This window comes from Branchiostoma belcheri, unplaced genomic scaffold, assembly GCF_001625305.1.
Source record: "Branchiostoma belcheri isolate BF01 breed outbred unplaced genomic scaffold, Haploidv18h27 scaffold6, whole genome shotgun sequence".
NCBI classification, from domain to species: domain Eukaryota; kingdom Metazoa; phylum Chordata; class Leptocardii; order Amphioxiformes; family Branchiostomatidae; genus Branchiostoma; species Branchiostoma belcheri.
In genome coordinates, this window is record NW_017804242.1 from 2,986,432 (window position 1) to 2,999,809 (window position 13,378).

Sequence of the window (13,378 nt, forward strand, 5' to 3'; positions counted from 1 at the left end):
ATTTTTGGATGTGTATTGGAGGCAAGGATAATCATCCCAGAGCAGCATTTCAGTTTATGGGTGTGTGCTGTGATAGCTTGATGCCATGTTTAAGTTGTGGCTGCTATATTTTGAGACACGACAACTTGAGCTCTGACCTCGTTTTTAACATCAAAGGCAGTACTTGAGTCATTTGATTCAATCAGTTTGGGGCAGGGTCGTTACTGTACATCTTAAAATGTTCATGGTGGTTTTCGTTTTTACGGTTTTTGTGTTGACTTCTCATCAGTGAAATCATGACAATGCAAATTATGTTACAGGATTGTTTATATCGGGACTTTAAAACACTGCAAAAACCTCCTTTCCCTTCCCACTGCGAAATCATTAAGTCCCCGTGAAAATAACTGAATTAACAGTAGTTCGCCTGCCTGTACCATCAGTAGTTTTTGACACAATGATTCATTTGGCACAATAATAAATGTCAGGCTACTGTTTCTGTTTAGATGTGTAAGCAAAGCCAGGACTCACATGTTTCAAAGTGGGTTATCACAATTACTGATATGGTTGGTTTCCCCATAGATTGACATTTACTATGATTTATTAGTCAAAATGCCATAAGATAAAGTCAGTGCTACTGTTTATTGTTACAAAATGTACTCTCATTGATGGTTAATTATTACCATAGTATGGTGTAATTGTTTTAGCAAATCTGCCATATATTTGCTTAAATGCAACCAATTTGCTTTCTAATGCTTCAAATCTGCCAAGTTGCTTATCTTTAAATTAAATAACAACACATTTACTGGGTATGTGTCAGGCAGTGTTGTGGCTAAACTGACATGTTAGGTAGCTGTGTTCTCTCAGCTGGGCTGGTACTACATGTATCACTGACCTGCCATCACCAGTATTAGTGGCATTGGCCTCAGTGTCAGAAGTGTAACTACAGGGCTTAAACTACCCAACTGCATCCAGCAATTCTGCAATAATTATTATTGTAAATCATACATTACTTTATATGCACTTTAAAATTCTTATTTAAGTGGTAGCCAATAGGTAAGCCTGGATAGGTACGTAGTTTGATCAAACTTTGATGAAATTATGTGTGAATCATATTGTGTCCTTAATCAAGAGTTATACTGTTGGTATAAACTATAATATTTGGTATTAATAGAGTTATAATGAAGGCTGTAACAGGGCAAGAACAATGGGTACAATTTATCCAAATTGCTGGTAAAACTTTCAACTTTGCGGGTAACTGAAAATAGCTATTTTGAGCCCTGAACTTAAGGTATGGGGACATTTCAATATTGTAACTGCAGGAGCATTTTGGTTGGAAACTTTGGCAGAGAAGAACTCAAGAAGGGACCGCCGGATTGTCATGAGTGTGTAGGAGATGCCAATTATGCAAGTTGGAACCTAAGGCCACACCAATTTAATTTGTTGGTTCTCGGATTTTTTCAGAAAAAATATGAAGCGACAGGGCGAAAAAAAATAAAAATAAAAACAGGTCTAGGCATCCTATTATAGCCCCAAATGCTACAATATGAGCCATGAAGTCAACAAAAAAGGCTGGGTTAAAATTTAAAGTATAAATTTAGAACTTTTAATCAAACCACTGCATTGATAGATGGAAAAAAACTGTAACAACTAGGAAGAAAGGAATTTCCTCAACTGTTGGTGGCAAAATATGAGCATTTTTGAGTTGATTCAGAACCAGAATTCTTTTTTTTTTTTTTGCAAATCAAGAAAAAAATGAAGAGGCGAATCCGAGAACCAACAAATTAAATTGGTGTGGCCTAATTTGAATAATGAACTGTGGCCCAATTTACACAGGGCGAAAATATATCTGTCCTGTGACACGCGGTGCACGGCGAGTTAAATGTCCTAGGACAGATTTTTTTGGCCAAGTGTAAATTGGGCCTGTACTAGTAGAAATCAATCCAGTCCGACTCTACTAGAAGTCAACTCTAATGTAAACAGTGATTTACACTGCTGTGCATGGTTAGTTCATTGGTATTACAGTACACAGATAGAAGCAATGACAGGATAGGCCACCACAAGTATGACAGTGCAACAGTTCTGTCCTAATCACCTGTCATTATCCTCTGCCTGCCTACAGGAACTGCATACATCATGCCACATGTGTAATTATTGATGTTTCCTACCCTCACATTACCAGAGGAATAATGGCATCGTCACCACACACCCTCATGATTACATTACCGCATTGTATCCACTGAAGTAATCAAAGTAGCATGTCTTGTTTGTCAGCAGTTGTGCAGCTGGCATTCTTGAACGGCCCGTGTTGTTTCTCACTTCACTTGCAGCTTGTTTGGGATGTGTTTACTTCACCCAGGGCCAGCCAAACTATCCCAGCAATGATTTAATTGCTGTAGGCACTGTAGATGTTAACTCGTGCCGTGGTGTCTTCCCAGAAAGCTTTCACGGGTGCCAGGATTGGGGCAGCATGCTAGGCAGACAGCGGGATAAAGTACACTTAGGCTACAGAAGATCATTATTTACATCTACCAAGGCTGTAAAAGAACCCAACACACTTACCAAAGGGTGCCCTGCTTGACTACCACCACTAGATAGTAGAAAAGGCATTAAGAAAATAAAGGAGCCTCAATGAATTTTGAGAGGGAAAGAGCTGTAAAAGAAGCAAGAAAGGATGGTAATATAGTCCCCCTGCTTGAAACTGCAGGGGTAACGATGTATGCTTCAATAACAGGCCATACTATCATAGGCTAAATGGGAGAAGGAACCCTTCCTGCCCCAGCTATCAAGGAAACACAAAAATGATTGTGCCCTACATGAACCTGATATGAAGTATGCACAGGTGCAGGACAAACCAGAATAGCACATGAAAGGCGCCCTCTGTTCCCCATTACTGCCCAGAAAGGATGTTGTCCACGCTGAAATGGGTAGTTGGGTTACTTCAGCCCTGTTTGGCAGACCTTACCAAATCAGCATGCAAATGTCCCAGTTGTAACAACACTTCTCCGGATTTGGAGTGATACTTGAGAAAAATGTTTCTCCTTGAGTTTCTCAGTGGGAAGCAGCCCCCTCCCACCACCGGGGCCATTCTGTGCTCACCCCAGGGTACCAAAGCATCAGAAAACCCAAACAGAATGCCTCACCTCTGCAGTTTGCTCTTTTTCTGGGTCAGTTAGCCTGTTATTGGAGCCAGAAACGGGACATCACAGGGGGGCAGAGTTGGCAACAGCTGCACCTGCACAGGATTGGTACCTTGGTAACAGACACATGAGATGGCCTGAGTGGCAGCTTTCAGTCATCAGACTGCCACCTCCAGGTAAAGCCCTGCTACCTGCCACACCTCGCCAACCATGGCACCACCTGTACAGGAAGTAATCCAGCGAATTATGAACTGATGTCACACGGTGTTGGACACAGTACACACCGATGAAGTTTCCACAAGGCCTATAAACAACAGAAGTGCCTAGTTCTGAACTGGACTGAAGGCAACTTGATAGAACGCAAGGATGCAGAAGTGTGCGTTGTTCCACTGCTAATCCTTGGTAGAGTAAGTAGTGACTCCAACAGTTGTGGCCTGGTCTTAATAGAGCTTTATAGCAAAAAGAGTATTTGTTTAGGGCACTTCAATAAAGAATCAGGCCCTTAAACGTGTATATTTTTCATCTGCACAGTTAAAGGGGGATGGAGACAAACACCTTCCAATTGTACTTTTTATCCTTTGATTATACCCCCTCCCAATGCACTCACACACACACACACATCCAGTCTTCCATACTAGAAAAGTATGGAAACCAAGAAACACCATTGGCGAGGCCTAAGGGTAACAGTTTACTCAATGGATTAGTAATGAGACATCTTGTTTTCTCCTTTAATCTCCCTCCAGCTTGGTGCAGCTTCCTGAGAAATTCCCCCGAACTTCTCAACCACAGAGCAAGATTAACTAACGATAACAAAATTACCTGTCAGCACCAAACTACAATAAATATTACTTCTCCATGTCCTTTAAGAAACACATGCCCCCTTCTTACATCCTCCACAGTCCAACATCCTGGAAATGTCAGGGGTAAATCCAATCCAGCTAGAGCAAACTCTAGGACTTAGAATGGGGTTTATGGAAAACACTGGGCTGCCTACTAGGCCATGCTACCAGGCCAGACTGCCTGGACCCAAAAGGCATTCATGGGGGTTTTGCACTTTGCTTTGGAATTTCTTTGAAGAAAAACTGTCTTTGGCAGTGCAAGCTGACTGCTAGTGTGGGTGGGCTGGATGGAACAGAAGATGTTTGTGTGTGCGTGTGTGTGTGTGTGTGTGTGTGTGTTTGTGTGTGTGTGTGTGTGTGTGTGTTGTGTGTGTGTGTGGGGGGGGGGGTGTTTAAGAGGAGGCAGCTGGGAGCACTCAACTACAACTGGAATACAATCCAAATGTAAATTTAGATTGAGGGGAGGTGAAAGGGAAAGAGGAAATAATTAGGACAGGACAGGCAATTATGGGACCATTGTTTGCTTTTTAAAGAGACATAAACTTTAAGATGTTTTCTGAAGTATGATTTTTGGTTCACTGCTTTTCTCTGTCAGCTTTTTATGCAATTTCTTTCCAGCTAGTGTCAATTTCAGATGCCAAACCAAATTGTTTGCATGAGTGTCACACAAACCACACTATGCATTGTAAAAAAAGAAAAAAAAAACTACATGTGTGGCCTACATGATTAAAAAAAATGATATTTAGCGGAAGTGAAGGTTCTGCCTTGTTGATCACACCTGGCTCATTAAAGATGCACAGGGGAGTCCCGTGTAAAATTAGACATTAGTGTGTGTGGTGAAGTAGCTGCCAGCTATAGTTTTGTACACACGGTGAGGTACAGATTTTGACAGTGAAGCCATGTAGTACTAGTGACTTGTGTAGACAGCTGTATTTACCCAGGAAGAGGACGGATGTATCGTTTCTTCCACATAATTGGTTTCAACTCAGGCAAAAATCACAAGAGGACTCCTCTTACCAAAACTTCTTCAAACGCTCCACTGGGAACTGCAGGTTCCCATGAGGATCAGAATACCATCATCAGAGCTCGGGCTCTCCTAGAGCTGTATACATATAAACGTAACATCAGATACAGAGGTTTAGGTACAGGTTCAGAGTTAAAATCATCATTATGTTCTGTCAGACATACAAGATGAATGGTTGTACTTGAACAATTGGATAAAGTAACCTTTGGTCTTCAGTGATAACAGAAACAGTTAACAATTTATATTTGGGCTCTTCGTATTTCATGCAAAGAGACGACTCTCGCAAGAGGATCTCAAAGAAAAGATGGTATTGATTTTAATGCCCACAATTTTTTTTCCAGTAGTAAATAGTCAATTATGTTTCCTCACTGTTGCTCTCCTTCTCACCTTTAGTGTCAATATTAAACTTTTGTTGTAATTTGCATTTCCATCATTTTGAAAGGCCAGATTCTTGCCAAACACATTTCCTGTCCCTGTTGTTTCAGAAAAATCCTGTCTGTGGTCACAGTTCAAGTTTTGCTCCTACCTATTATTTATTTTTCATTGTAACCTTTAACATTATACAGTTAATTAAGAAAAATTGTATTCCCACAGTAGCTTCCACTCTGCCATTAGCCCTGCTGATATCTAATAGTATGTACTACAGTTGTGTAAGTGGGAGATACTTGTTCACGGTGACTTAACTTGAACAGTCAACCTCTTTGGGTCTTTGCTTAGGATATGTTTTCATGGTTGCACAAACTGAATAGGTAGGACCATTTGACCTGCAACAGCAGATGGAATTGGAAGGTTCGCCTGGTTCAAAGTGATTCTCTCTGTCCATTTTTAGTCATTTTTACAGCAAAAATCTGGGCAAAAGCACTGAATAACTAAGTTTCTTAGTTGTGTGTTTGTGTTTTAGTTGGGTAGGCACAATGCCATGTTGTGAGCCAATGGTTGCACTAACAACTTGTTAAAGGCTCAAGCAAAGTGGGTCAAAAGCTGTACCATGTAACATTAACCCGTAGTGCATGTATTAACATCATGTTTTTATGTTTAGCTGACTCCTATTGCACATAGGATGACCAATGAACTCAGGCACTGCCACAATGGAAACAGTACATCAAGACTGCAAATAAACATAAAGAGTAAACAAAGCAATTCCCAGAGATGGAGAGGTCAGGGGTCAAACTACTTTTAAATTACCACTGCAGGTGCACTGGCTCAGGTTTCTCTTTTTTGCCTCAGTTTTATTTTGCTGTTAAGTGGGATATATCAATCTCCTATCTGTTGATAGGTGTGAACTAAGGACCTTTCCCTATTGTACTTGCTGTATACACACACCAGGGAATACAGTATACCAATCAGGTAGGCATACTTCAGAAACCCATAGCTTCAGAAGCTGCCTGGTAATATTCCTGACCGACAGTGACCCCTCCAACAACTCTGACCATTCTCGGCATGTACATGTATGCCTCCATGTCAAAAAAGTCTGGAGGTCACTTGTTCTTGTAAGCAGATGTTGACAGTAAATAAAGTTGTGCGTTTCCCTCTGTTGAAGCTTGTTTCTATCAACGGTTGGGTACTTCACCTCGGCTAGTTGTGTGTGTGGTCCTCTCTCACAGCGGTTTCTTGTGCAGGTTGTTTCTTTCGCTCTGCGGTCTCGGGTTGCACGGAAGTTATGGTTTGCGTAGTGGCACAAAGGGCTTGCACGTGTACATGAAACCAAAGGCAGCACACAGCTGAGGGCCGCTCACAATATCTGTGAAGAGAAGTAAACAAGGTTTGACCCATTCCCCTGAACCTCCCTTTTCTTCCCTAACCCCTTGTGACAGTCCACATCCTGCATCAACATAACACCGGCTGCCACCATCATCCACCTGCTGCTCTCATAACATTGATTCAATGAGGCAAGCTGCCCCCTATGAGGGAGCAGGACCTCACAGGCAAAATGACCTGACATACTATGTACTTGGAAGAAATCTGAGCACTGCAATAATACCAGACCAAGAACGACACTCATTTGTCTGATTCTCATATGATTGAATCTTTCCTTGTCCCAAAAGAAATTCGGACTGAGGGTACTGCAAACACGTCACAAATTAGTCAATCCAAAAATGAACGTATCGCTGACTGCCCATTAACTACATGTATGCTACAATAATAAGGCACAGGTCATGGTGATCACATACATGTACTTCCATTGAAATATTTATTCAGTACAAGCAATGTATAAAATTCTGGGTTGTACAGGCTATCATTGCTTTGTGGTATCTTCAGACATTTAAAAGGCTAATGTTTGGAAAGGCAGATTGTATGTTCCAAGAAGAAATACTGTAGTTAGGAAATACAATAGTTCTTTACTCCAGACATTTCAACAACATTATAGCTGAGGTAGTTCCTACCTGTTATGTGTGTATGATGTAGCTGACGGCATGTGTTCCTGCTGTAATCCAGGTCTATGCAGGCAGTGGGGATGAACTTCTCGGAGGGGAGGGCAGTCTCACCCAGATGAACTTACTGTCCTTTGCTAGACAGATAGCAGTGGGAATGGTAAGGCAGACTTTTATCCTTGCAAGAATGGAGACTGCTAGAATTTAGAAAGACATAGAAAAAAGTGTAAAAAAAGCATGTATATCTGCTTGGAGATTGCTTGCGCTTTTTTCTCCATTGTTTGATTTGTTTTGTGTTGTTTTGTTTTCTTTTGTTGCTTGGTTGGGAACAGATTTTCAATAGTGCTGTATTCATTACAGTGGAGCTCAATGTTTCTCCAAGTAAATGTGACACAATATTGAAGTGAACATTATCCTGGGTTGATGATGATCAGGAGAAATGTAAATGAAATTAATTTTTTTATGCACAGGAATTTCTGTGGCAGAAAGGGTTTGTGCATCGCGACCTGGCAGCCCGAAACGTCCTTGTAGGAGACGATGGGGTTGTAAAGATTGGAGACTTTGGACTGACTCGCTACGTTTACACGGACAAGATCTACGTCAGCAAGAGAGGCGGCAAACTGCCAATCAAGTGGATGTCACCAGAGGCCATCTTTGACCAGACTTTTACGGCACAGAGTGACATGTGAGTCCCTTACCTGAGACATGTGATGACAGATGTTCTAAGAATGGGACATTGTGCCCACTTGATTATGGTATTATATTTGTACAGCTTGTGTCAACAAGACTGGGACCCACACTGAGAGCTCCCTGCCTTGTACTGCAAGTTGTAGCAACCAGGAGGTAGAGTAGACCACGGCCATTCCTAATCCCTCCATACTGGTGGCAATATCACTGGTGACCCACTCCAGAAGTGAGGTTTTGTTTGTGAGATTTGCTTGTATTCTGTGAGAAGTTGATGCCTGCTATTTAACATTCAACTTGTTGAAAATGAGGCCTTAGCCTCAGGACACTCGAGCATTCTAATCTGACGTGTTCGTTTAGCTGAAGGGTTTCAGGTTGTGACTGATAACTGTTGAAAAGAAACAGTATGTTGACAGCATAAATTGATAAGTAGTTAAACCCTTTTTTACTCCAATTGTAAGAGCCTTACTGGGCCAAAAGGCTCCCGGGATCTTTGTCCACACTTAATCACAGTATGTAAATATTTTCTGTTGCAATTAGGAGGTTTGTACAGGAAGAGCCCAGCGGTGTGACCCACAGTCGCTCCAAAGTAAATGTCTTGAAGTGGATGACAAATTGGTGGTCAAGTCACTTTGTACAAAGCACTCACCATTAAAAACCCGAAACCATTTTCGTAGCTGTCTGGAATGATGGGAAAGTAAATGCTTTTTGCCAGAGGAGAAGGGGTTTGTGTACAGGAAGAAACAAAGTGCTCTTGATAAAACAAAGTCCTCAGTCAAACTTCAACAGAAGTGTCTTGTCGTGTAGAGACATGGAGTCCTCCATAATGGCACCGATCCCTCCGGCAGCTTGGTCACCTGCTCACGCTGTTTGCCAAGGTACACAAAGTGATGCTCACAAATGTCTGCTAATGATTGGCCCTTTGACATCTCAGGCTGATCAAGTAGTTTACTGTTGCAAGGTGATACTTGTTTGTTATTGCAACTTTTCAACAAGGAAGGGCTGAAAAGGTAACGTGGGCCTCTGTCTGCAAGTGTGCAAACAACCCTCCAAAGAGGGGAAGCAAAAGCCTCTAAACCATTTTCCCTGATATACCACGCTTTCCGAAACGGATACTCTTCCTCGACAATACAAGCCGCACAATGGGCGATTCTTTGTCGCCGGTCCTCAATGGCACGCTTACCTTACATGCGACAACAGTGACTTTATTCATCACCTCTTGCTGTGGAAGCAGGTGAACCTCTACACCAACAAAGAGCCGCTCAATGGCCAATTAGTAAGAAAATCTCCAAACCTCCTCCCCTGACCTGTTCTGCCAATATGTGTCCCTGATACCTCTTGAAAGCCTGTTTAGCAGGCTGTAAGACCTTGAACATTGTCAATACTTGCCTCTAGTGTGGAATATTTTGTTCTGTAGAGCCCCATAATCCAGTCATCGATAGGAGGCTGTTTCCAGGTTTTTCTATAGAGTTACTTGATTCCAAACAGGTGGGCCACGCTCTTTTGAATCAGGGCTGCTCCCACTGTACGTCCACACAATGTGTACACACGACACACAGGAGGCTGCACCCAACTTTTGTGTGAAGGTTTACTATATCAGCATTTCAAACAATCACTTCATACATGTTTTGTTCTTCTTATGTTTTCATCAGCTGGTCGTTTGGAGTGGTTCTTTGGGAGCTGTCGACCCTGGGGGGCTGCCCCTACCCCGGCATTCAGAACAGGGACATGCTAGCTCTGCTGCAGAGGGGACACAGGATGGAGCAGCCAGAAAACTGCCCTGATGAGATGTAAGCACATCATTGATAGTGACAATTACATTGTTTATCTTTATCCATACACGGGCAAAATAGCCAGGATTGCACAAAACCAACAATAAATCAATAGGGCTGGTAAGAAAAACATTCAAAACACAGCACCACCCTCAAATAGTACTCAGATGATTGGATTAATTGGGTCTAATGGTATTGATGCCTAACAATGGAGCAGCTGATTTTGTGAAGATGTGCCAAGGAACAAAACAAATGCAAAAATCTCACGGTGATAAAGAAATCATTATCACAACAGAACAGAAGAGTCATCAACATTAGCATAACTGCTTCTGGTCTCTCAGGGTTACCAACAGGTGTGGCCCTCCTAATTAATGGTAATTACACCTGGAACAGGTTCCCTTGGTAGTCTCTACCAGACTCCTTCAGTTACTATAAAAGAAATTAGCCAAATAAAGCAGATACATATTGCCAACATGTAATTCTGTGGCCGCCTAGCTCCTCTGACAAATTATTCTCTTTATTTGGCCATTTCGTACTATTTTCTAAACAGCCCAAGGAGTCTGGTAGAGACTATCCCCTTGGCAACAAGTTACTAAAAGTGGGTCCAAACTTTTCCCCAATTCCCCGCCGGGACCCTAGAGGCACTGTGGCTCATCTCTTGCTCATCATTCATCACTCAGGTACTTCTAAATGGTTGGCATACCTGGGGTGAAAGACATTAAGGGTTGGCTCTGTTACAGCACACTCCTGGCATCCACCCCATTCAAAAATTGAAGAAATTATCCTTCACAGTATTGCGACAATGCCAGTCTTCGCACCTGTAGTGTTGAATGTGGTCAGGTTGAAGGTTGGTGCTGTGACACGCCTGAACTGCAACAAAAACACGCCGACAATGGCAATGGCTGCGGTTAGTACACACAACTTTCACACTCAACTGCAGGCACAGAAAGGTAACCCAGATCAAAGGTTCGCAGAGTAAAAGGCAGAAATACCTCCCCTGCCATACCGTGAGCTTCAACTTCCTGACCGCACCCAGCTGGAACATGTACGCACCACGTTTGGTCTGTTTCGGCGATGCATGATGGATGATGGCGAAATCGCTCCTTGCAATGCGAGCACTTAACATGGACACCACGGAGGTGTTGGATGATCCTGCGCAGTTCCCCCCCATTCCTTCTCAGTAACACTACACTCACCGTGTTTATAACCTGATCAAAAACAGTTCCAAGCACCCAAGGATTCTTGAATTTTTGCAGATAAACTACCATAGTAGCCACACACCCTGGTCAGAGTAGCAAATTGTCACGAGATACCCCAGAACCAGGCTTTCTAATCTCCTAGTCATCAACAGAGTACAGGATAGGTGAAGGCAGTCCTCAACATGTAACAGAAAACTCATGCTGCCATAGCCATTCTGTAATATATATATATTTACTACAAGGAAAAGTTATTTTGAAGTTCCTTGATCATGGTCTGTTTCTAAGGTCACTGCGTGGACAGAATGGGGCAGGAATGTGTGTTTTGACAGTCTGATTTCTTTCAGGTACCAGTTGATGCTTACCTGCTGGCACGAGCGTCCAGAAGATCGCCCCTCTTTTACTGACATCCGCAACTTCTTGGAGGACCTCATGGAGAAAGACACCCCCTACCTGGACCTCCGAGTGGACCGGTCCAAGGACTACTACAAGGCGGTGGACAGCAGTGAAGATGACAGTGTGGAAGTTGTTGAACCCGGCACTTCTTGTCTCGTAGCTCCCTCAGCTGCCGGGCAATCTGCAACTTTGCCACCATCTTCTCTTGAGTCTGCTGGGACCATGTCAGCCAACCAATGGCCAGCCATGGTACCTTCTGAGTGGAGCCCTCCAAAAGGCATAACCTTACCCAGAACATCTAAGGAGTCACTCTCCAGCCAACCTTCGTCCCACCCTGACCTTACAGACAGCAACAGTTCCCATGTTTGAAACTGACTGTATGTAAAAGGCTACAGAGAGTACAACTCTGACAGTAGATTCTGATTCTCTGCAAATGCTGACTGAGATATGTCCAAACTTTCGGTAACACAGTTGAGCATTTACTGCATTTGGGTACTACCATTTGGGTAGTCATACTAGTAGTAGAAATATCTACTAGTATACATTGTATAGATCTAGTACAATTTGGCTGGCAACTGTCTAACTCAATTGACAGTTTGTCTGGTAAATTATTTGGCCTAATTCTACTATTCTTTCAGCAAGTACACACACACACTACACGCAAACATACATGTACACACAGACCTCTGAACACAAGCATGCACACACTGCACACACACTTCACCTCAGCCTCCTAGATGGGCTGACCAATAAACTGACCATTGTTTATGTACATTTTGTGAAGAACAGTTTATTAGTGGGTTCATAATGACTGCTGTAGCTACACATACATTTGAGACGAAATAAGAATGTATAATACAAATCTATTCCCTGGAATAAGTTGCCCCTCTTATAGCACTGTAGCCTCTACCAGACTTGCTGGGTTGCTGGAATGGTACAATGGAATGCCATGAGTTAGCCAGCTAAGGGATTATCCCTTAGCTGGCTAACTCATGGCATTCTCCATTGTACCGATTACACATTGGCAGCAACCCTAGTAGTCTAATAGAGACTAGCTAGGCCAACAGTAGTGGCCATATGGACTTTGGGTCCCTACATGGGAGATGAATATGAAGAGAGGATGGTCATGGTTTATGCATGTTTGACAACTGTGAAGCTAACTGTTATGGTTGGTCATGCATGAAGTCTCCACATGAAAAGTTGTTCCTGAGTGAATGGAAACACAAATCCATTCTGTTTGTTTGGGGATTGAACTGTGTGGTACGGGAATGTTAATTTTGATGGGAACACAAAAGACATGGAAGAAAGTGTTCCGGATTATTGATGTATGTTACATTGAGCACTTACATTTAATCCTGCAAAGAATGTCTATGTGCTGTAAATGAGCCGTTCAGGAATAATAGGTAGAATGGCAGATACATGTATTATTATAATGTTTGTATGATTATTGGTTTAGTCCCTCAAATACAGTTAATTAACTTATTTTTAGAACTCAATAGGTATTTTATGCAGTAAGAATGTAAGAACATTGATCTTGTTATAAACATTTTTGTTATTCAAAAGAAACACTAGTATGTAGTTATTGAATCTGTTAACAAGACTGACAAGTCTAATTAGCCTTCCTTCAACATGTTTTATTTTTCTTTGCTAACACCTGTTGTCACCACATCATTAACAAGGACATGTGATTTTCTCAGTGTGACAGGGAAAGTCATTTTACCCGGGTAGAAAAATCCAGGAGAATTTGTACCAGTTTTAGAAATGTCCAAAATTTAACTTCACTAAAGATATCTGGCTCTATTATCAAACCCTCTATTGGGTTGCTGACAAGATAGTAAAAATTGGCAGAGAATCATTTTGCAAGGGAGACCATTAGTCAGAAATTGACTGTTTCTGGTGAATTATTTGGCTATTTGGATCATTTCTTCTAATTTTCAGCGAGCGAAGAAGTCTGGTAGAGACTATGGCCTGCCCCACTG

At 42.2% G+C, this 13,378-nt stretch overlaps 1 protein-coding gene and 2 long non-coding RNA genes across 3 annotated transcripts in view; 1 reads left to right on the forward strand and 2 right to left on the reverse strand.

The window, feature by feature from the left end:
* The window catches only part of LOC109482543 (fibroblast growth factor receptor 3-like), a 28,469-nt gene extending 16,298 nt beyond the window's left edge, over positions 1 to 12,171 (forward strand). The window contains exons 15-18 of the mRNA XM_019785283.1: positions 7,416 to 7,511; positions 7,822 to 8,036; positions 9,688 to 9,825; positions 11,351 to 12,171. Coding sequence (XP_019640842.1) covers positions 7,416 to 7,511; positions 7,822 to 8,036; positions 9,688 to 9,825; positions 11,351 to 11,768 — 867 coding nt within the window. The 3' untranslated portion in view covers positions 11,769 to 12,171. The remainder of the gene's footprint in view (positions 1 to 7,415; positions 7,512 to 7,821; positions 8,037 to 9,687; positions 9,826 to 11,350) is intronic.
* Positions 1,781 to 5,065, reverse strand: LOC109482547. Its single transcript, XR_002140965.1, has 3 exons — positions 4,973 to 5,065; positions 3,120 to 3,336; positions 1,781 to 2,449 (listed from the first exon to the last, which is right to left on the reverse strand). It is a non-coding gene; the product is annotated as an uncharacterized LOC109482547 (long non-coding RNA).
* LOC109482548 lies at positions 6,335 to 10,619 on the reverse strand. The gene is made up of 3 exons (XR_002140966.1): positions 10,511 to 10,619; positions 7,364 to 7,488; positions 6,335 to 6,720 (listed from the first exon to the last, which is right to left on the reverse strand). It is a non-coding gene; the product is annotated as an uncharacterized LOC109482548 (long non-coding RNA).
* Positions 12,172 to 13,378: the final 1,207 nt, after the last annotated feature.